Source organism: Perna viridis, chromosome 3, assembly GCF_037379345.1.
Source record: "Perna viridis isolate PV_CMFRI_1.1 ecotype Kerala chromosome 3, ASM3737934v1, whole genome shotgun sequence".
NCBI classification, from domain to species: domain Eukaryota; kingdom Metazoa; phylum Mollusca; class Bivalvia; order Mytilida; family Mytilidae; genus Perna; species Perna viridis.
In genome coordinates, this window is record NC_142447.1 from 36021960 (window position 1) to 36047158 (window position 25199).

Here is a 25199-nt window from a genome sequence, read left to right on the forward strand (position 1 = left end):
AAAAAACACTGTTAAAACAAGATATTCTAGTGTCCCTGTTTTTGGCATTTAAAGTCCTTATACTCCAATACAATAAACCAGGTATCAATGAAGGAGCATCCTTCCACAATAAAAGACATTGTATAAAAAATGATTAAATCCTTCAAAGAGTAATTAAGGGAACAAAGATTCCATCTGTAATCAAAAGAATATTATCCAAAGACTAGACAGGGAAAATAGACACACTGAACAAAAAACACCAAATAACCAAAATAACAGGTACTAAGAAACAAAAGTAAATGAACAATCTGGATTCCACTAAAACTGGTAGCACAGATCAGGTGCACTGGTAGGGTAAGTGCCCTGTGCATTTATAGAAACATTTGATTTTAACCAATATAAATCCTAGTTCCAATTTCCACTAGGGCAATTCAGAAATCCTATTTTTGTGTGGTAACATATATATTTTTGAGTTATTTTTGAGTATTTTTTTAGTTACCTTACACTGTATTTATGGATGGATGAACAGACAGACCTATTAACATTGAAATAACATAAAAAGAAGGCATATATAAAAATATTATAATTTCATCTGAAAAATGTTTTACCAGATTTTTCAGCAGAAATCTTTCAATCCTTCACTACTGAACACAAAAAGAAAACACTAGACTTGAGATGACATAATAAATGTGTTTGTATAGTTTTATTTGGCATATATTACAGTGTATAAGCTTGACTGATGAAATATTTTATCACACATTCATTCATCATCATATAATCATTCAAGAGGCTGTCCATGTAGAAATCAGGCAGTTCCTATGATATGAGTCGCACTTGTTTAATTTTATGCCACTGTTTATACTGTATGTATATCAAATAGTATAAAGATTGTTTTTTTTAAATCCACCATGGGTGGCTCAGAAAATGATTTTAAAGTTCTCTAACAAAGCAACTAAATTTTGCACACAATAAACAATTATCTCCACTTTTCAATGAACTTCAATGCATGTAATTTATTTCTCTTTAACAATTGCAATAAATCAAAAACCAATATTCATTAAGAAAGGATGCATTTGTGATATGAAGTGGATAACATTTTTTTTTAAAACAAAATTTTTCATGTGCCATCCACTGCCTGATTTTTAAATGGACAGCCTCTTAACATTCAAACAGCTTTTACTGGAATGATAATTTTTACATTGGTTTTTAAGGTTATACTACAAACAATTTTGAAAAAGCACACAGATACATATGTGATAACTCTTAAATCCATCTGAGTCAACAGTAAAGGCCATGTTATGCCACTGGAAACTTCAAATTCATCGTGTATTGCTGATGCACTATGGCTTTATACAATGATCATTCTCTGAAAGTTTCATAAAATCATAAGGTGGTTTAGGAGGAGTTACAAATACGAAAGGGGTATCCCTACCAAGCATTGGAGTAAGATAAAGTCCATGATATATATGCTTATGGAAACCCCTAATTCTTTTTAATCAAAAGGTTCCACAATGGCATCACCTAATAATCACTCTTGAAAGATTCATTACAATCCATCAATGGTTTGGAGATGACAAGACATCCTATTACACTATATATTGCCCCACTTTGAAACAAAGGAATGGTGTTGATAGAACTGAAAGTCTTGAGTTAAGAGTTTTTTGGAAATTAGCATTTAAAATTAAAACAAAATTGAAGATGACATATAAAAAAACTATGCAGCTTCATGCAGCGACAGACGTTCTTCCCCTCCCTTACTAACCACTGCAGACAGACCTTAAGACATTCTCCGGCACTATTCAATCAATCGTCATTTGACAGTTGAACGAGGCTGTGTAAAATCCTTCACTTTTTCCTGACTTAACACTTAACATAATTTTTTTTCTAACAGTAACATTTGATGTACTTGGTGAGATGTCATCTTTCTTGTTATACAACAGTATACCAGTAATAAATGGTGGAACATGATGATTAGTAGAAACTTACATCAATCAAGTCTGAAGTAAATTTACATCAAATGGCATGTTAAAAAAGCTAACCATTGAAGTATAAAAAAATAAAGGACAGAATTCTTTACTGCCAGATGACTGTTAGGAACTTGTCTCTACTACAATGTAAGAAAAAACAAGAAATCTAACAAATTAATGTAGAGGTAACAAAATGTATTAAAAACTAAGAGATAACAGTACTGATGTGAAGAGGTTTCAGTTGAGATGCATCAGTGGAACCAGTCAAATACAATGCAGTTATCTCCCATCTAAAGCAACTGTAGAATTTATCTAGGAGAACAGCAATTTGTCTGGGTATGCATAAAAAAAGAGTTAATGTCAGTTTTGGAATATGTACCTTGAAAGTTATCCAATGTATTCTAAAGTTAGCAAGAATGTTGTATTGGAATGGCAGATATAAAAAATTATGCTCATCAGTTCACTTTTCATATATAAATATCTGTTTCGGCCAAAAAAAAAATGAAGTATAAAGTATAACAAAATCTTTGATCTCTACAGCAATGTCAACTACAAGGCACACTGTTAGCTTATAAACCAAAAAATATCTATACCTTAAATATGCATTTCATATCATATTAAAAAGTCTACAGCACTTCTGTTTTTGGCTTGAGATTGGGAAAACATGTATAATTCAAGTCTTTTCATGAAAATGATCTATCATTTCAAACAATACTTAGATGAAAGTAAGTTCAGTCATTTTTGTTCAGTTTTGAAGATGGTATGTTATTTCATATTCATTTTTTTCCCACTACTTAAAGCACTATGGACAACCCTGGCGACTTTCTGGAAGTATTGAGGTCATTTAGAATTTTCTAATTGTCACCTTTTTCTTTATTTGTATGATTCTAAGGTAAAACTGTACTAAATTAGTGAGAATATGAGGACCAGGCCCGGTCATAAGTGAGAATTTGATGTCCGACCCAGTTATTTCTAGGAATGGTCCTTTTGAGATTCAAAATAATGAGATGTCCAATATTTCAACATTTATAATGATCTAATACCAGAATATCCCAGATGGTTCTTAGCTATAAGTTTGCACCGGTCTTAGGCATTTACTTCTGGAAAGCTGACTCCAATCTCTGTAGCCGTATTATCAATTTTCTGGCATGCCAAATGTCAACAATGAAATGAACCCAGTATAATATGATATGAATAGACAGTACAAACTCTGTACAACAAGCATCACATTCTTTATCATTGATCATAACCTGACTCCATTTTAGTGTCATGCGAATCATTCATTTGATCGTAATTTGGATTACCCAGTGACATAGTTGTTGATTTCAAGTCTTTACTTTTATCACCATTTTGTAGCGAAGACTTAGGTTTAGAGAAATGGGCACGTAATTTTGAAAACGTCACACTAACCCCTCCCTCTGCTTGAGCTGTCGGTGGATTGGGGTCATTCATGTCATTATCAACTAGCACTTTTTTATCAACAGATGAAGATGTTCTCTGTCTCCAGAAGAATAAAGTCAATCCCAAGACAACAACAATTAAGATAAGAATTATTGGTATAGTAGCCGCCAGGACAACATCCTGTCCTGAAGTAAACTCAGAAAGTATATCACTCTTTGATTGATTACCTGCAAAATAACGAACATACTGATCAATAAATAAAATGTCATTTGGCTAAAAATACATTTAATAAGAAAGAAGGGAATGAACTTTGTATATGAACTGATATATGTAAACAAATATTAATGTAACACATATGTACTCATTTAAAGTAAACTAAAAAGCAACCAACTTCCTCTAAATAGAACTACTGGTACTCTCAACATGAACAATGTCAATTTTGAAGATTGAGACAGAAATGATCAGAAGTGATATAGCAAGATCTGACAATCCAAAACAAAAGCACATAACTCATGTATAATACGTATAATATAATTAACGTCTAGGAAGTAATTGAATTTAAAATGATGTACTAACCACTACAAATGACCCCAGCATCCTCCATGTGATTACAGTTCTGGATATTGAACCCATTGTGTGTACAATCCTCAATGCCTTTTTCATTTCCTTTACAGTTCACATTATCTAACCATATTGGCCCTGTACCTAGACCAAATTGTCCAGATTTTTTGGCTACACCACTCATAAATCCAAGCTGTCGACAAACCACAGTAGCATCTCTGTCATCCCAGTAGTCATCACACACAGTTCCCCACTCATTAGGCCCAGACAGGTAAACCTCTACACGTCCATAGTTAAGTCCTATTGTTCCTCCTGAAGCTAATCTTACACCATTTATTGCTGAAATATTTTAATACAATGTGCAAAAAAAATAAATAAAGTAAATATGAGCAATGGAATTTTTTAAGATATTAACATGTATTTACCTTCCTACTTTTTTTTAGTTATAAACATATATCTATCTTCCTACTTTTTAAAACAGAATAAATTAAGGTTACCAAAAAAAAAAAAAAAAACACTTTTGTATTCAATATACTGCATAGCGAGAGTTTTTCCCAAGGTTTGAAGAATTTCAAAAATAAAAGCTCTCCAAATTTAAGTCCAAATACTTTACATATACATTTTATTCCATTACCCCTAAAGACGGGAAAAATAAAGAGAACAAAATTTTATACTCCTATTCATAGAACAGATCAGGAAATTTGGCATCCATGTAAATAACCTGCTATACGCTAGATGATAAAAAAAAGTAACATGAAAGGGTAAATCTAACAACAAACAGACATTGACAAGCTTTACAGGAAGGGAAAATAAGACTGAACTAATTCAAATGAATGTAAACTGCCAGAATTCTTGTCTTACCAATTTTTTGCTTGAAACATCTGGCAGCAGCATCATTAGGTCTTTTTTTACATAACTTCTCATAGGTTGTCTCAAATCCTCTGGATCTGTTAAACCCTGAATGGCTACAGGTCAAAAGGTCATTCTCAGTGCCATCACATGACATACGAGAAAACCAGAATGAGGCTGGATTTTGACCAAACTGTGCTCCAGCTATTTCTATACCTCCTTTGTAACCTAAACTTTTACAGAAGACCTGTGCATCTCTAGAATCCCAAAGGAAGTTACAAACACCACCTTCTTGTCCATCATACAATATCTTTACTCTACCAGTTGCTTCATCAGGTCCACCAATTAATGAATAATGGATACCTAGAAGTGTAAAGTAAAAACTGATACAATGCTAAAAGTTTATTTCACTTAGCCATATGCACTTCTTTGGGTCAATTTAAACCACTAGTCAGAGATGGTTTCAAGTAGATAGGGTGTGGAACTACATTTCAGATTTCAGCAAAATTTAGTCATCAGACTTAGAGGAATTTGACCCATAAAGTACCTGTAAAGACAGACAGGGAGAGCCCACCACTCAGTCCTTCCATTACCAGTAGACAAAAATCATAGACATCCAAACAATGAGAAAAAAGGGCTCATATTTGTTTTTTTTAATTGAGAGTTCAAAATTGAGGGTTATGGTTAGGGTAAGGATACAAAGGGCACATGTCTCAACATGGATTATCAAACTCTTAACAAATGGCAACACATATAAGGCTGACAAAATAGAACTATTTAAATAATACTTTGTGCATTGCTAAAAGCCAATAAAGTGAAACAAAAATCTTACCAGATGATTTATAACAGAGTACACCAGCCCTAGTGTCTGTATACTGGCAAGAACTAGAATGACCATTTGATGTAAATGCACATTTATCCAAATCTGATTCTGAACCAGTGCACTTGATGTTGCTCATTAGAATTGGTGGTTTGACTTTACTTGAACCTGGTACCAGGTAAGGAGCGCCTCCAGCAAACCCATTCCTCCTACAGACCAGGTCTGCCTCAACGTTACCCCAATCTTTACCACATATAGATCCCCAAACTCCCCCTATCTTCACTTCAACTGTTCCATGTGTATCTATTTTATCATCAGGGACAATCCTACTATCAAAGGCTATGAAAACATAATTTTAAGAAATAATGAAAGAATTAAGATTGAAAAGAAAAAAAAATCATTCAAATATACTACCAATTACAAGTATTGGTGAAAACATCTTTAGCTTTTACAAATATGAAATCATTTTAATGACATTATAATGCAATATATGAATATGTAAAATCATTCTTCCTTATTACATCTGCCTTAAGGTTTGGTAATATTTAAAGCCTGTAATAATTTCATAGCAAAGAAAGTACATAAAGGTGTTTTTTTCATTAAGAAAGAAGACTTCAATCATCTAAAATTACAAACCTGTTGCGACTATATCAGTGTTACTACAATAAACAGAAGCATAGTGGTTGGTCCGACATGCAGCAGTATTCCACTCTGACCGACATTTAAACAAGTCACTCTCATCTCCACCACAATGAACACCAACCAATCCAATAGGCCCAGTCTTATTACCAAACACAGAACCTGGGATATCTTTACCATGGCGGTATCCCATAGACCTACAGACTACTTCAGCAGCAAGTTTATTGAAGCCAACATCACATACTGTCATCCACTGGTCATTATGGAAAACTTCTACTGCTCCCATGGTAGCATTCAGTCCTAGACTTAGTCTCACTGTAAAGTAAAAAAGTGAATATATCCAATATTGTGTAATTATTCTTTTTGTCTACCCAGATTTCCATAATCAGCTCCCATCCATATGAATTTTTGATGTGTAAGTCCAGCTTATGTTCCATGAAATAAGACAAAATACGAATGAACTTTGATGATATTAAAGAGTCCTTGAAATAAATAGCAAAGAGAAATCATAAATACATTACATTTTGGGAAAAAAAATTATTTTAATTAATCAATTAAGTTTGAACTTTTATTTTTACATCGATACTTTAATAAAGTTAACGTATATATAAGTTTGTTTTACATAATATCTTCCCCTTTAACAACCAAGGTATAAGCTTTATCTAGTTACCTTTATCAACACAGGCAACAGAAGCATCATTTGCATGATTGGAACATTTCTTCCAGCTCTTGGTAGTCACTGCATCATTAAAACCTCTGTGTGGACAAGCATGGATGTATTTCTCTGTTCCTTTACATTTCAGGTAGCCTAACCATACAGCTCCAGTTCCCCTGCCATAGTGGGCTCCCCTGATAGCATAACCATCACTAAAGTTAAGGGATCGACAGAGAACTTTGGCCTCCCGGTCATCCCAGTTTGTATCACATACAGTGCCCCATTGTCCATTGACCTGGAGTTCAACTCTCCCGGTCTTGTTTCTATTTAATTGATCTTTGACCCCTCCAACAATTCTATAATTCACTCCTGTAAAATAAAATATTTGGTAATAGGTATTGCATTGCATTTTATTATTTTTTTCTATACCTGTATGGTTAAGAAATACTGTGGCAATAAGTTATTAAAATCTTTAATTTATTTTTAGGATATAAAGACTTTATATTTCAATTCTTACTTTCTTCAGAGGATTTGGCATTAAAATGTCATTCATAATTTTAAATCCTCAAAATAAATAAGAATTTTATCAAACACAAACAAATCAAAGGAATAAATATAATTGGTTATTGTGGTGTGTGTAAAAATTTTGAGCCCTTACAATTTAACAAATATACATGTAGACGTCTACAAAACACCCACCTGACTGGCTATAGCATACAACACCAGCTCTGTTACTGAATGTATTGTTACCTAGGTTAAACCTAGAATTAAAGGAACAGTTTAATAATGATGGTTCTGTCCCAGTACAGTTAAAATCTCCGACTGTGATTGGTGGATCTTTATGGAATGAGTCAGGTGACTGTTGGTACATAAAACCATACTTGAAACCCTGTGATTTACAGAATACAGAAGCATCAGTATCGTCCCAGAAATTACTCGAGATGTGTCCCTTTACTCCATATTGCTCTACAGACAGGGTACCAGCTGATATGTTCTTTCCTACTTTCTTCTCAAAGTCAAACTTGTATCCTGAACAAAAAAGGTAATACAAAGTCTTAAGGGTCAAAATCCCTGTTCAATGTCAGAACTTTATATTAAAATCTCATTTTCTCAAAACAGCTAGACAAGAAATTCAGTGAGCAAGCTCGCCAAAAACAAAGAGTATTACAATCCTTTTAATAGACGTAAAGCATGTAAAACTATTAAATTTGAGTAAAGAGATCCATAAATTACAACACTCATTCAAACACATCTAAATATAACACAATAACTTTCTATAAAATCTAACCAATATACAGTGAACAGTTTCTGAGGAGTCGAAAATTGATATTGAAGAAGTTAAATTAATTTCCTTAATTGTCTTCCTTCATGCACACCTACATATGATGCCTATCATTTTTATGAATTGCAAAATTTCATCAAAATCCAGCATAACAAGCATTTGCTGACTTAACATTGATAGTACCTGGTCCACGCAAGTTGTCAGACATTTTAAAACACATTACAGAGGCATAGTTATTGTAAGGTCCGCAATCTGAATTCTGTAAACATTCTAATGCATCCTTCTCTTGACCTTGACAAATCAGAGATTTATTTTTCAGAACAAGGTCATAAGTCTTCCCATAGGCAGACCCTACGACAGCTTTGCCATCATCAAAGCCCAGCTCTTTACAAACAACCTTGGCCGACATGTCTGTGAAGCCCTTGTCACAAACAACATTCCATGAGTTATTGAAAAACAGCATAACAGGTCCATCGCTTGCCTCAGGACCAACACCTGAGTCTAGCTTAACTGTAAAATATGAAGATATATTGTTAAACATAGAAGTGTTGAAGCTTTAAGTTTTATTTCATCAAAGGGCAGCTTTCAAAATTAATTAAATCATAATTTCTATAACATTATTAAAAATATTGGTACAATAAATTAAGTATATTGTGGAAGTATTGTTGTTTGTAGAACACCAATTTTCGTAGTTTTCATGGGCTTGGCAAGCCACAAAATTTGGTTCCCAACAAAATGGAACTTTCCCATTTAATTGTATGATAGAGTTGTCAAATCAATGGATTCAAGACACTACAAACTGGCTTTTTTCTCCCTAAACAAAAGATGGTTTCAACGAAGAAAGGGCACTTTCACAGTATATTAATTTCAATATTCAACAAGAATGCTACACGTAGCCATATGTCCCCGCCACTGTAGAAAGAGTTGAATTACAAAAGTTTGACACTTGTATAGATAGCAGATTCAAAACTTATGTGCTTTCATAAGTTCATGTGGCGATTCAAGGTTAATGTATCTTAATTAATCAAATTAAGTTAGGTTAAGAATTCTTCATACAACAAAAAAAAAAAAAAAATCTGCAAAAAAAGAACATGAAAAATGAACAGTCCCATAACTCCAATAAAAATTGACGAATAAAAAGGGCAGTTAAGTATAATGAACTACATATGGTGACAAACAATCCTACAAAATTTGGTCAAATTCCGTTCAGCGGTTTCAGAGGATTTGTGTCCACAAGGTGTTCCTATTGCGAATAATGTGAAAAATGAACAAAGTCCCATAACTCCCATAAATATTGTCGAATCGAAATAGCGGTTAAGTATGGTGAAGTACATATGGTGACAAACAGTCCTACAAAATTTTGTCAAGTTCCATTCAACTGTTTCTGAGGAGTTGCATGCACAAGCTTCGGACACATGGACACCAACATTTCTATGCCCCTGCTCCGCATTGCGGCGGGGGGACAACAATGTAAGTCAATTACAAACCTGAATTATAGCAATGAACAGTAGCATCTTTATCATGAGAACTACATGGTCCAATATTTGATGAAATCTTCCATCCTTCATGAGCACATTCATAGAGAGACTTTTCATCTCCATTACAATGGAGGTTAGGTTCATAAATCCTGCCAGAATTGATCCTGATGCTGTCTTTGTAGTAAGGGAATCCAGTGGCATAACCAATAGATTTACAGAACACTGAGGCATCCATCTTGTCCCAGTACCGATTACAGATAGTTCCCCATTCACCATCTACAGACATTTCTACGCGCCCATACTTGTCAGAACCTCCAGCCAGACGGAAGTATACACCTATACCACATTTTAAAAAAAATTCTATGAATTAAGAAATTAATGATGACGTTGACGATAAAAAAATGTTTTATAATTATTTCAATCTAAATAAGTCTGAAAATTCATTAACTTTATTTATCATATATACACTGTATAATAATTGAAAATACCAATGCAGTGGAAAAATACCCAAAATATATACATTGTATAAAATTGTAATAGCCTAATAATTTAGAATCAAGTAAGGCTAGCATCGCTAAACAATAGTAATTTTACTTTTCATAAAACTTGACTAACCTAGATTAGAATAACAGACAACACCAGCATCTCTCCTAGATGTACACATTTGAACAGTTCCTGGATTAAACCCTGGACAATCTGACAGTTTGTATTCATTCCCTGTACAGCTTACATTACTGACCCAGATTGGTTTACCTTCACCAAATAATACTTTATGTTGGTATGCTGCACCTGTAGACCAAATCATACTTAATATGATAACACCACTGCACAATAAATATGGTCATAAACCAACAGCAAGGACTATTATAGAAACTATCCTATCCTGATATATCTACACCAAAGTCAATGACAAGTTAGCATTTTATCAGTATCATCAGTTTATATTGCCATTTAATGCATCTTTAAATATCTTAATGTTTAGGCATATTTTAGAGCACAACTGTCTACATCACCAAAAAATATAGGTGTTGAAATTAGTCATAAGTTACAATACTATTTTCCACTATGATGTCATAACTTATGAGTAATTTAACAATTAAGATTTTAAAAAATTGACTGCAATTTTGACATTAATTTGTTATATAACTGCTATCTGCTGTAGCTGAACCATTGTCACAGTGTTTGGACTATTTTAATACTTTATTTAACTAACCTCTGCTGTAGCCTAACTCTCTACAAGCAACAGTAGCATCATTATTGTTCCAACCATCAGCACAAATCCTACCAGTGATGTTCAGGTATTTTATATCTAGTGAACCAGAGATATTACTCCTACCTTCTATTACTAATGAATAATCTGGAAAAGGTGTGTTAAGTTAGTTCACAAGTTTATCATTAGAAAAGAACATCATTTCAATGTAACACATCTTATATATACCAACTGTAAACAAAGACTTTTTGAGACCATATAACTTACATAATTCTTTCAACTAGGAATTTACAAATTCTACAGACAATGAAGGATGTAAGGCTAGTTGTCAAATGACTCATTATTAATGATTCAATACTATAATTAGAAGTGCATGATGTTTTAAGCAAGCACAACCTACTGTTTTTAGCTGGCAATGTGCCATTAAAACAAGCCACAGCAGCATAATCTCTAGAACATGAACTATAAGGTGCTATACTGGGACACTTCAACAGATTTCTCTCATTGCCGACACATGTGACATTATCCAACACTCCCTTGGTATACATGTAACCATAGGCACCACAGCATACTGATACACCACTCTGTAATCCTAATTGTTGACATGTTACGTCTAAAATAAATGAATTATCATTTCACAAACACAATGACAATTTTATTTTTATCACACCTTACAGAATGGAGCCATTTTCATAATTTTAAATCCAAATATCCAAATTAGAAATAAACATCTTTACCAGGTTGTTTTACATCGACACACAGGTGTATATCTTGCTGCAACGCTTTAAACAAAACATTGACAAAACAGATTAAGTAACTTCAAGCTATTGCACAAGTTATTTTTTTAAGCATGTTAAATATAGTTAATATACTTTATTATCAGATTATTCAGTACCCAACTAATCAAGTTGATAAAATTTATAAGATTTTCTATCTTCATTAATCTACTTCGTTGTCATTATGTATTAGATATTTCATACCAATTTCTTCTTGTCCCCACTTATGGTTACAGACAGTTCCCCAGTTCTGGTTGATATGGACCTGGACCACTCCATGGGTCTTGTGATCTCCTTTGTCAAGTCGTACTGAAGTTATAAGAATACATGATATAAAATCCTCAATTTTTCTGTTTGACCACTTAGTCCAGTATTGCCAATTTATATTGAAGGCTTAAAAATCTACATATACTGAGAAACCTACCTAATATAAATAGGGTATTTGAAAAAGTTGGAACCAAATGTTTCCTTACTTGCTATAATCAAGCTGTCAAGTTTTGGTTTTTAGATGTGTACTATGATTTAGATCCAAGGGCTGAAATAAAATATCCATAAAAGAGATATCCTACCAGCCTCCATACAAATAACAGTAGCATCATCACAAGGTGAGTAATCAGCATCCCAGTTGAGTCTACACTTCAGCAAGGATTCTTCCGTGCCATCACAGTCCACATTATCTATCCACACGTAACCAGAACTACGAGATGAGGCGACAGTTCCTGCCTCTCCATCAATAAATCCCATCTGTTTACAGAACACCTTAGCATCCTTATTATCCCATCTTCTGTTACAAACTCTGCCCCATTCTCCATTAAACTTGACCATTACCTTACCTGTTGTTCTACTGCCTGATATAGCAAACTTTATTCCCTCTGTAATACAAGGTGTAATTAACTTATACAATAAGGTACAAACAACTTGATTTTAGAGGAAGTTTTGACATAGAGAAAAGAATGAAAATGTTCACTCATAGAAAGAGGAAATCAATTAAAGCCTCATAGCAGCTCCTCAGTTTCTTTTTTATTTAAAACAAGACTAAGACATTTTGTTCTGAAAATTATTGTAAAATGAGACAAACTTAATTCATAGTCAACAAAAAAACTTTGCCCAGTGTGGCATGATACGACCACAGCCAGCTGAACCCTGTTCACTTGAGGCAAGTGGGGAAACAATATCAGTTTTTGATACACTTAAACAGGGATTTCCTGATCATTATGGACAAAACAACTGGATAGGATACCTTATTGCACAATATTTTGAAATTCAATATAAGTAAAAAGGTCTGGTCACAGGGTGATTTCATGAATCACTTCGTACCCCATTATCTCAAAAACAATTAATAAGTAAATTGTTAAGACCTTGTAAAGAGGAACAATTTCAAAAAAAAAAAAAAATCAATGAAATCAGATGAAAAAAATTTAATATACAGTCTTTCAAACAAAATGATGTTTTTTGGCCAATTGTTACTCAAAAATGGTGAGAAATTTTTCAATACTGATTGAAAAATACTGGAAGGGATTTCCATGAGGAACCCATTAATAAAATTATTTTCAAAATTGCACCAGAAATTGAAAAGATGATTTTTAAGGTATGGCCTCTGGCTACCCATAGACTGAATATGCTAATTGCTATTTAAAATATGTTAAATATTCTAAAAACATAATTTTATCATAAACTAATAAAAAATGTCAAAATTGATTGAGAAATGAACTTTCTACATCAATTTTAAATACACACACTTTTGGCCCATTTTTGCAGAATGATAGGGGCCAGTGACTCCATTTTAAATAGCACACTTTCTTTAGCAGTAAGTTACAATACATTAAAATTTCACGAAATTCGGTTCACTACAGTTTAAGTTATTGCACAGAAACAAAAAAATTAACAACGACTGCAATTTTTTTTGTGTATAAAAATGTAATCTAAAGCAATGAAACACTAGAACATCTACAGCAGTCTGTTGACCATAAACAGGTCTTCATGAATATAATAATCTACAACTGAATTAGTTTGATTAAATGCAAATGGAGGTCATTTGAAACTTACCTATATGATCAAAGCACAGTACACCAGCAGTAGGCCAAGAGTATTTATCTGTAATCTTTGCAGCACATCCTAAATCCTTGTTCATCTTCTGGTAAGGACATTGTCCAAGTCGAGATTCTATGCCTGTACAATTGAACCTGCCAACTGATACAGGGTTTGGAAGGTTTGTAATGCCATTGAAAGCAACACCTCCAAGATAATTCAACTGGTGACAAGTGGCGTTAGCATCTTGATCATCCCAGTCTACATCACAGACAGGGCCCCAGAAACCAAACACATCAACTTCTAATGAACCGTAGTATTTCATCTCATGAATCCTGATGTTTAACTCTGCAAAATTCAATAAATATTGTCATCCACAGTCAATAACGAACACCAGTATGTATTTTTTATGACATATGAGCAAGTGCACACAGTAAAGTTTTGAGGTAAAGAAATCATCATATATGGACATCAAAAAATTTCAACACAGTTTGAAATGCATGCTGTATATAATAATTCTTACATTAAAGTAACAAGAAACAAAATTTAACTTAGGAGCTATATTCAATGCCCACATTTGGCCTGTCTTTCAAGGATAGGTAAGTGATAAAATTTAGTAACAGTCAATAATTTGTATAACTATCTTTGTAAAATTGGGAAAAAAAGGTCAGCCAGTTTCTAACTCCAACAGGTAAATTGCCTACCTTTCTTAGGAGCAAGAACATCATAAGAGCAATAGACAGATACGTAATTCCCAGACTGACAGAAACCAAACTGATAGGCACAACTATCTAAACTCTCCTCTCCTCCCTGACAATTGACATTGATGATACTGATGTTAGCATTAGGGACATGTCCTAAGGCAGAGCAACATTGGTATAAACCATCTCTATAGCCAAGTCTACGACATACAACCTTGGCAGCCAAGTCAGTGAAGCCTGTATCACATATACTGTAGAATTTGTTATCTGTCTTGTTAAACAACTCCACTCTGCCATATGATACATCCTTAGAATCTACCAAACGCACTGTTAATAAAAAATGATGAAGATGAATTATAAAATTTAGCTCTACCATATGCACATGAAAGTATATATTGGTGACAATACCAGTATTTATATTAAACATACTCAGCAATTCCATGAATGTAGTACCTTGTGTACTTATACAGTTGAACCTCGTTAAGCTGAAGTTGAAGGGACCATGCAAAAATGTTGGCATTATCTGAGGTTTGAGTAATCCAAGGTCGAGGATAAACCAGAAATACTGGTGGTTTTGTCAATGATTGTTTCTGCATTTACATCATTTGTTGTGCTTGTACATGTACATGTACTTCACTTCACACAGTACTTCATAATGTCTTGTGTTTCATATCGGAAAATATTTTTTTCTATGTTGTATACAATGTATCATGTTTGAAATACTGAACGGCACCAAGTGCTTTTGTGAAATTTCCTTTTTATTTTTTCTACATCGAAAACGTCATAGTTCATAACACACTGCTTTGACTCACAATCAGGAGTATCGTCAAACCATGTGCTCTACATTATTACGTTAAAATTTCAAATTCACTCGCGAAACAAATGTAGTCGTTGAAATACAATTACATGTGTACTATCATCTGTTTGATGTTTAAATAAATAGTCAGATATCATTACAATTGATCTGTATTTTAAAAAAAATTATCAAAATATCCGATATCAATGTTAGTGTCAATTCCGATTAGTAATTAATCAAATTAATTTCTTTTCACTACGCATGCAATTTTAAATTAATCAAATACACAAATCAAGCCGTAAAGAGGTTCTTCAACAAATTTATTTTAAAGGCCTCTCTAATCGCTGTTAAAATACACTCCGATCATGGTTTATAATAAACCAATCAGTTTTACGACTAATTAGTTGACTTCGGGACATCAGGGTTAGTTAACCTCCAAGTCCTATCGAGGGGACTGGTTGATTACCTCGAGTTATCCGAGTTTGAGTCATCCGGGGTTAAATTGTATCGGAGTAAGGGGAGCTTTGCTGGGAATTTGTAATTAGTTCAAGTTATCCAAGATTTCAACTATTCCGAGTTCGATACATCGAGGTTTGACTGTACATGTATTTGAATTTTAGCTGTGCCAAAAAGCAAATAAAAACTGAAACCATAAAAATCCTTTCAACACAGTGAAACATCTATTTTTTTCTAAATGATAAAATCTGTGAAAATTAGTGATACAAAATTTGATGTGCTAAAGTTCTGACAGCAAAAAGTACAAAACATTTGATCAGACTGCTTTGCTACATGTACTTCAGAATCTTTGGAAGTTAGGAATGTATAAAACCCTTGTACCTAAATCCAAAATCCAGAGTCAAAAGAAAACAAAAGTATATCCTACCAGAGTCATAACACTGAACAGCAGCATCATGATTGTGTGAATAACAAATACCACTCATGCCTCTAAATCTCCTCCGCCTAACAGTACCTCCTGTGTCTGGCTGACTGTTAAAGACAATTGGACACTTAAATATAGAGGTTTCATGTCCTTTACATCTGGCATAGTCAATCCATATAGGTCCTCTTCCTGCACCAAACTTCCCATACCGCAAGGCTCTGCCCCAAGAATGGCCATTCATTCTACACACTACAGTAGCATCTTCGTCATTCCATGATGAAGTACCACACACAGTACCCCACTGCCCACCTATCGAGATCTCTACACGACCATGTAAAGGACTGGTACCATTCACAAACCTAACTTGAATATCTAAAAAAACAATATTTACATATTTCAACATTTGAAACCATGTTAAATATTTCTTCTGAAAAATTATAGTTAACTGTTTTAATCAGTTTTTCTTTGCACTCATGCTTATGTAGAAAACAAGAATACGACCTACATCACAGAGACGTTTGATTACTTGTTTTTAATTACAAAACATCATACAAAGATTAAGAATAATAAAATAAATGATATAAAATTTGAACACTACTGTAGCACCATAATCTGTACACACCTGGATTATCATGACAGTATACAGCAGCTGTTGTATCGCTGGAACAATCACGAACATCACCCCAGCGTATGTTTCCACACCTGGCTAGGTAACCCTCTGATCCTGTACAGTTCAGGTAAGATAACCAAGGTAAGTTCTGTCTGTTACCAGAGTCAAACTGATGTCTGTAGTAGGCAAACCCACCCTGGAAACCTTTCTCTCGGCAGATAACTCTAGCATCGTCGTCATCAAAACCATTAGTACAGATAGATCCCCAAACATCCAAATGTCTTACTGATACTTTTCCTTGGTTTTCTGTTTCTAACTGAAGCTCATATGCTATGAAAACAAACAGAAGAAAACTTGTTTTATTTAAACTAAAGATTATAATGAATATAATGTTGAATTTTCTGAAGTAGACTGAAATACATAGAGTGTCAATTAAATTTGTTTCATTAAAAGTTACACAGATCAATGTGCTATTTCCTTGACAATTAGTTTTATTTCACTTTTTTTACCTTTAGTGAAATCAATTCAAGGAAAAAATCTTCCTCATACCTTATAAGATACATCGTGGTTCACATCATCTCAATTCCTAATATTTCAATGATTGTTTGTTTAATGGGGATTTAAAACAAATTAGTATTTAATTTGTAGTTTATCTACAGATGTTTGTTTCAAGTAACAGCTATACATAAACTTCCTCTTTCTATTATAAACCTACCTCCACTAGAAGCAGAATTAGAACAGGCCACAGCAGCATACTTTTTACTAGGACAACCCTCCCTTAATGAATTATAATGGCACTGTAAGAGGGAATCCTCCAGTCCTGTACACTGTACATCGTTAATGGCGATGGGATGAGTCATAGAACCAAAAACAGAGCAACAGATACTGACACCATTCTGTTTACCCAGCCCACGACACACCACCTGGGCATCGACATCATCAAACCCATCAGCACACACCAGTTTATAGCCACCATCTTGCCACACTTGTACTGCACCATAAGTAATATTTGGCTCAAGTCGAACTGTAAAAGTATAGCCTTAAAATTACATTGTGTACAAACAGCATGTGCATTAAAATAGAACCATCTTCACAACACAACAGGTAGACTGTTTTAAACAGAAAGGATTAAAATTCAACACAGCCATACAGATAAGTATAAATTTGACAAATTTCATCAATTTACTAAATTAAAGTTTTATTAAATAACCATTTTATCAGGAAAAAGTTTATAGTATCCTGGGCTTATGGTGTAACATTATTGAAGGTTTAATATAAAAAAAGAAAAACCAGTTTCCAGTTCAAAACTGTACAAGTATACCTTCTTCAGTACAATAAACAACTGCATCATTTTCATGAGAACGGCATGAAGAGTGGGTTACATTCCAACCACTGTTAGTACACTCCCAGATATTCTTCTCATCTCCATCACATCTGACATAATAGAGCCATGACCTGCCAGTTCCTGGTCCATACTTCCCTTTGGGTTGGGCCACTCCATCAACAAACCCTAACTGCCTACAGACAACCCTGGCATCAGCATCAGACCAGTAAGAATCACAGATTGTACCCCATTCTCCATTAAAGGCTATTTCTACTCTGCCTGACTTAGCACTGTCAGATCCTGCTAACCTTAGCTGGAAACCTAATACACAGTAATAAAAAAAACGTTTATTATTCACTCATATTATTTGATTTGATTTTCATTTTGTACAGCAACATACTCTCATGGAGAATTATATAAATCTAAAAAAAAAACAAGAAACTATATATTTTGTATCATAACATCTATTGAAAAAAATAAATATTCAATGGAAACAAATGAGTTGTCAGTTTTACATTTTTCTCCTTTGTCTCTTAATATGTAATTAAGCTTCCTAACACAGGTATTATTTTTCTTTGCTTAACAAAATTATAAATACTGAGGACCATTTCCCCTTTTTGACTTACCATCTCCCCTATAACAGAATACTCTAGCAGCATGTCGACTAGATCTGCAACTTCTACTGATATCTAACTCTCCACGAGGTTTACAAAACTTTATATCCCTCTCTGTTCCCATACAGGACACATTGGACATCCAGATTGGTGTACGTGAGCTGTAATACCTTGGACCAAATGGAACACCACCAGCATATGCCATCTGTTTACAGACAACAGTAGCATCATTGCTATCCCATCCTTCTGCACAAATAGTACCATTGATACCATACTTCTGTATAAGTACTGGGGCAGGAAAACTTCTCTCAGCAAGATCCAATACTCTTATATCTACAAACAATGTGTATTATAACAATAAATGAATCCAGAATATACTGTATTATTATCTTGGAGGTACAGTCATGTGGAGGTATTACAATTAATAATTTTTTTTTATAATAAAAGTGGTAAAAAAAAGCATATGTATACCTATTCATGCATTAATAAAGGATCTCCTGAAGCTTTCACTATGAAGATTTATTTACCAAATGGCAATGATAAAATGTCCTATATTAATTATAAAAGGTCCTTTGTAAAATTAAAAAAAAATTAGGGGAATTGATGGAGGACACATGGTGTCTTTACAAAAGTTACAAAAGTATCTAAATTCCAGGAGTAATCTCCAAAGAAGTGTGTTTTTAAAAATGGAAAGAAAAGGAGTAGATCGAAATCATGTACACTGGTCTTCATACTAAGGGAGATAACTTATAATTGATGCAGTACATTACCTTCTTGATTTATGCTATTTTTAGTACACAGAACACTAGCATAGTTGTAAGCTTTATTAGGACAGTCTCCCTCTTCATATTGACAATCTTTTATAGTGATTTCTCTTCCAGTGCAGTTTAATCGTATTATAGATGATGTATAGTACTTGGAACCAAACGCTCCGTTAACAAGTCGTCTTGCATTGGGGTATCCTAGTTCTCGACACACAACTTGAGCAGCATTGTTATCAAACCTATCACCACAGACGATAGTCCAGGAAGATTTCTGGTACATCTCCACCATACCAAGTGTGGTATTGTCTCCATTCTCACCTCCACTTATTCGTACTGATAAAAAAATGAGTCCTTTAATGTGACATCATATATGTTTTTCTAATACATGTATAAAAAAAAAAAAGATAAATTAGCTTTGACATGACCAAAGTACATATTCCTTATCAGATCAGCGTAAATGAAGGATCACAGAACAAATAAAAAAATTGAATGGAAACATCCCACAAAAGTGAACCACATGAACATCAATCAATAAAAAACAATAATAAAGGTGTATCACATCAGAACTATAATACCATTATTATAACAGAAGACTCCAGCATTCCTGTTGGGTTGGTTACAAGATTCTGAAATGTCTTTCTTCCATCCAGGGTTTCTACACATAAATATACTGGGTTCACCACCAAAACAACCCATCTTGGATAATACCTTAGCTCTATCTGGACCAGGAAACCCTCTGAAAATAAAACAATAAACTATATCAATATGTTTCAATACATCTAGTAATGATCCTTTTATGATTTTTAACTAATGAGAATAAATAAATCATTTGCAATTATCAAATATGCTAAGAAAGCCTATAAATAACCTCAAACTAAAATATATATGTGAATGAAATAAAAAAAAAAACCAAATGCTATTGCAGGAATTGACGAGTCATTATGCTAGATATACCCTCACTTTTACAGGAAGTTCATATTGGACAGCACCTTAAATTGCTTATGACATATGCCCCATCTACTGTGAAAGTACTTTTTCGTGGATTAGGGAAGAAACTCAAAGTTCATGGATTCTTGAATATGTGGTTTTGAAGTTATCAGTATACACACCAACTGGAATCAACTATTCATCAGGAACCACAACTTAACCACGAAAACCACAAAAATTGGTACCCCACAAACAATAGTACTTTCATAGTATATACAGCAAGATGGTAAATTTTAGATCAATCTACCCATTGAGAGCTAAGATTTTTGTGAGGAAAATTTTCTCTATCATTCCATTTATTGAAAAATGGCAAAGTGCCTAAAAACAAGAAGTTGATATCTGACAGAAAATCACATATGCCCCATCTTTATATAGCCACAAACCAAATCTGTAATCAATTGGGAGCAGCGATAATTACGAAGAAATTTTGCTGGTAGGACAAGGAGATTCCAATGTACAACCCACTTGCTGAGTGGGGCTATAATGTTGATTCTTCACAGATCCTTATTCTTACCTTCTATACTCTCCATCAGTGAATCCTAACTGTTTACAGGCGACAGTGGCATCATATCTAGACCATCCCTCATCACATATAGATCCTACTTCATTATCCATTACAACCTCCAATCTACCTTGGTTATGAGTACCACCGACCAACTGTAGCCTTGGCTCTATAATAGATATAACAGCAATAACATTATCAATCATACTGTAAAACTAATTTCCTAAACATAGCAGTATTACAGTCATTATTATAATGTTTCAGCCATGCTACAATTGGTGAAGGTATAACCAGTAAATTGTATATTAAACTCTGTAATTGCATTGAATATGTTATTTGAAAACTTTCTGACATATTTATTCATATTTGTTCATTTCTTATTCTTAATTTTTGAGGTAAAACCTTATTATAATAGTAATCATGGCAATTTAGCTTAATTCAAACATATTTAAACTAAATTTTCAAACTGTATCTTTTATACTCACTTATTTGGTTATAACACAGGACGCCAGCATTGCCTGAAGTGAACTGCGAATCACATTCATCGCCACCAATTGGACATTCAAACAACGTAGACTCATTACCACGACAATTGACCTCTCCTAAGAAGTATGGTCCACTTCCTACTGCTGTCTGTTGAAAGGCTACTCCACCTAAAACATAATTTGCATTAATTTCTGTTTTCTGTTCAATCTTTGCAGTCATCATGTGTTTCAAACACCAAACATTTTCATACATGCTTCACTTCATTCACTGGTGGTTTTTAGTAAATAAGTACATGTGAAGTTACATTTTACAGAATTAATTTGAAAGTGTAATTTTCATAGTAATCCAGATCTGTTTATGCTAATTTATGATAATTTGTAATTTTGTTGTATCCAAAAAATTGTGAACTTGTTGATTTTTAATATAGGTTCTATGAAGAGACTTACAAATTTATTGAGTGTAATTTGCAGTCAAAATTTGTAAACTACCGAGAATCCATAAAGGTTAACACATCTGGTTATCATAAATGTATTTCAATTAACACAGAAAAAACTCTTTTTTTTTTACCTCTGTGACCAAGTTGTCTACAGACAATATCAGCATCTACATCATCCCAGGCACTAGGACAGATCCTCCCCCAGATACCATACTGATTAACTGAGACACGGCCTGTCTGATTAATGTATCCATATGATCCATCCTCTAACTTTAACTGGGTTCCTGAACATTTCAAATACCAGAATTATAGAAAAAAATTGTTGAAAGTGGTCAACTTGACACAAATCAAAATGAAAGGTTGTTTTTGATTAAATTACTTATCCTTATTATCAAGGGCAGATAGTGAATATTGAGGTAAGAATCTAACACTACTGAGAATGCAAGAAAGAGAAATCTTACCTGAGGGTGTCTGAAATTTCCTAGTTATGTATTTTCTAGTGGTGTTTGACTTTTTTTCTCTCTTTTAAAATCAATTTTGTGATTAGTATGCCAATTTAGAATGCCCTGCATGCTGAAATTCCATTGTATTTACAAGACACCATAAAATTTTTATTGTGATGTCACAATCTAGCATGCTTTATCTCACCCGTGTATAAGAAAAGGATATCTCACATAACTAAAACTAGGAATATGCTTGTCTCTTTAGTGAGAGATTGTATGGTTAAATTGGGTCAATGCATACTAGTACATTGTTAAGGAATACATGTCTATTAAAAAAAATCACCCTATTTTTTGTTGTTTGGTTGAAATCATGTGTTCAACAAACAGTAGAATGTACGTTACTTCAGTTGTCATTTCAGAATTAATGTGTTTGTTTAAATCATGAAAAAAGTGACTAAAAAAAGTAACTCTTAATAAACAAAATTTAAGTCTACCAATGAACATAATGACGTACAAAATAAGAATAAAAGTTTGTCTTTGTAACAAATTTTTTAACAGCCATTCATTTTGAAAACTCGGACTTCACAATTGTCAACCAGTTGACTGTACACAAACCTCTAGACATAGTTCCATTATAGCAAGATACTGAGGCATACGCCAGATAATTATCTCGCTGACATCCTCTAAACCTGTCGTAATTACAATCCAGTATACTCTTTTCCCGCCCTGTACAGTTGATATTAGGTCTAGCATATCTTCCATAAAATGTCCCAAATGATCCCATAGGTAATACATGACCATTTTCAAAGCCCAGTTGTCTACAGACTACTCTGGCTTCAGTATTGTTGAAGCCCTCACCACAAAGGACAGACCAATATTGATCCATGATCTGAACCACTCCATGGGAATGATACCCTCGAGATAACCTCACTGAAATATAGGTCAAGTGATTACATGAAATGAAAGAACATTCAAAAGAAAAAAATGTCAAATTTCAGAAACAATTGCTTTTCTACACCTAAAAAAGTGTAAATAAATAATAATAAAAAACTAAAACTTATTTAATATGATCAATAATGAAAGACAAAAATACAATAACGTGTTCTGTGCACCAAAGTAAACTGATATATATGATTAAATATGTAAAGAAGACAAGTTAATGAAACAAGTTAAATATAACAATACCATCTTTATGACAGATAACGGCAGCATCTTTAGAGTGATCATGACATTTGCTGTCAGGAGTTGTCTCCCATCCTTTGTTCCTACACTCCAGGAGGGAATCCTCATAACCATAACAACCAAGTCCATCCATCATGATAGATCCTGTGCCATTACCATAGTGAGACTTAGAGATAGGATCCCCATCAGCAAACCCTAACTGTTTACAAACTACCCTTGCATCACTAGAGGACCAGGAATTATCGCATACAGTCCCTGTCTTTCCATCATAAGTGATCTGTACTCTGCCATAATATTCACCACCATCAACTAATTGTAGAGTTACCCCTATGAAAATAGATAAACATCTTTTTCAGAACTTGATAGATAATAATCACGCAAAAACATCTGGATCCAGAAAACATGATCACAAACAAGCCAATAAGTTTCCTATCTGAGTTGTAAAGAAAACAGGCATGTTTTTTTACCTGCTTATAAAACAAAATAAAAATAGAAAAACTATGAGTAGAGCTCACTAGAGGATACCCCAGCTCCCTAAACCAATAACCATCTGGTCATAACTGTAGAGTTGTTAAACATGAAGTTGGTGTGGTTTCATACCACAATATACCTATCTACAGTTTCTACCCAAATGTCAAGTGGTTGTGAAAAGTAGTTGTAGACACAATGCTCAATGCATACCCTCCACAGCACAGGGTATAATGAATATTTTTTCTTGATAAGGAATTAACCATTTCCCTTTCAACCATGTATATAAGAAATTATCATATAGTGGCACATTATATGTCTAGTAAAAAGAAGTTATTACATGCCATATGTTACTTTCATCTCAACAATTTTGTAAGAAACAATATACTTACCTTGTCTGTAACACAGTGCATAAGCAGGTCTACATGAATACACAGCATCACCCCATGTGTTCTCATCATGTACACAGTCCTTCAGACTCAGTTCACTACCACTACAGTTCAGTTTAGTTATCCAAATAGGTCGGAGGGTTTCATTGACTGTACCATAAGCCTTGCCTCCAGTGAATCCTTGTCCCAGTTCCTTACATACCACAGTGGCAGCTTTGTCATTCCATTCAGTACCAGAGGCACACACTTGTCCCCATATACCATATTTCTGTACACTGACTTCACCCCAAACTGATGTTCCTTTCTCTAATCTTACATTGAAATCTGCAAAATAAAAAGTGAATGTGAGTGTATTAACCTATTTCTCTAATACAGAGTGTACTGCATTTTACAGTCCAGTCAGGGAGGTCACCATCATCATTTCACACAACTATCATTGTGACATTAAGTTTCCTTATCTCAATGCCCTGTGACATTGTCATTGCTTCTGTAAACATGCTCTATGATGTTTGCTCTCAAAAGAAATATGAACTACAACAATGGATGAAGAGATCTCATAGGTACCATAGAAGATCAGCTCAAATCAATCTTTATAAATATAAATTTGTCATTTCCAGAGGAACATAGAAATTAATTAATTGTCTATAACAAAACCTAAAACCTATATATTGGTTAAATATATATTCTGAAGTCCCTTGATATCATCTCCTTAAAATTTAGACCTAAGGCTTCTTTAGGGTTTGGGGTTAAAAAGATTTCATGACTACTTAATATATAAAACAGGTAAAACACTGTTTTAGGGGTAGTAATTGTTCACACCTGGCCAATTAGGGTCTCTGTCATTTGTCAGTAGAAATAGATACATCTTCCAAGATATCAAAGGAAACAATGACAGCTATCTCTACATAACAGATAGAAATAGTTGATTTCCATATAAGATTGTTACATAATTTTGGTTAAGGTTAAGCTATC

General features: G+C 33.7%; 1 protein-coding gene across 3 annotated transcripts in view; it reads right to left on the reverse strand.

Moving 5' to 3' along the window:
* Positions 1-649: 649 nt before the first annotated feature.
* LOC148622070 (scavenger receptor cysteine-rich domain-containing protein DMBT1-like) overlaps positions 650-25199 on the reverse strand; it is a 42868-nt gene continuing 18318 nt past the window's right edge. For all 3 annotated transcript variants that reach the window (XM_088571583.1, XM_088571584.1, XM_088571585.1), the window contains exons 5-33: positions 24231-24551; positions 23374-23697; positions 22804-23118; positions 21877-22029; positions 21309-21476; positions 20836-20992; positions 19910-20070; positions 19341-19667; positions 18583-18903; positions 17954-18277; positions 17348-17656; positions 16645-16962; positions 16026-16394; positions 14350-14673; positions 13664-13993; positions 12187-12489; positions 11822-11926; positions 11242-11454; positions 10845-10988; positions 10247-10420; positions 9641-9967; positions 8337-8663; positions 7571-7900; positions 6887-7240; positions 6214-6531; positions 5590-5916; positions 4770-5120; positions 3924-4247; positions 650-3574 (exon numbers count right to left, since the gene is read on the reverse strand). In XM_088571583.1, the coding sequence (XP_088427709.1) occupies positions 3183-3574; positions 3924-4247; positions 4770-5120; positions 5590-5916; positions 6214-6531; positions 6887-7240; positions 7571-7900; positions 8337-8663; positions 9641-9967; positions 10247-10420; positions 10845-10988; positions 11242-11454; positions 11822-11926; positions 12187-12489; positions 13664-13993; positions 14350-14673; positions 16026-16394; positions 16645-16962; positions 17348-17656; positions 17954-18277; positions 18583-18903; positions 19341-19667; positions 19910-20070; positions 20836-20992; positions 21309-21476; positions 21877-22029; positions 22804-23118; positions 23374-23697; positions 24231-24551 (8210 nt within the window). In that variant the 3' untranslated portion in view covers positions 650-3182. The remainder of the gene's footprint in view (positions 3575-3923; positions 4248-4769; positions 5121-5589; positions 5917-6213; positions 6532-6886; positions 7241-7570; positions 7901-8336; positions 8664-9640; positions 9968-10246; positions 10421-10844; positions 10989-11241; positions 11455-11821; positions 11927-12186; positions 12490-13663; positions 13994-14349; positions 14674-16025; positions 16395-16644; positions 16963-17347; positions 17657-17953; positions 18278-18582; positions 18904-19340; positions 19668-19909; positions 20071-20835; positions 20993-21308; positions 21477-21876; positions 22030-22803; positions 23119-23373; positions 23698-24230; positions 24552-25199) is intronic.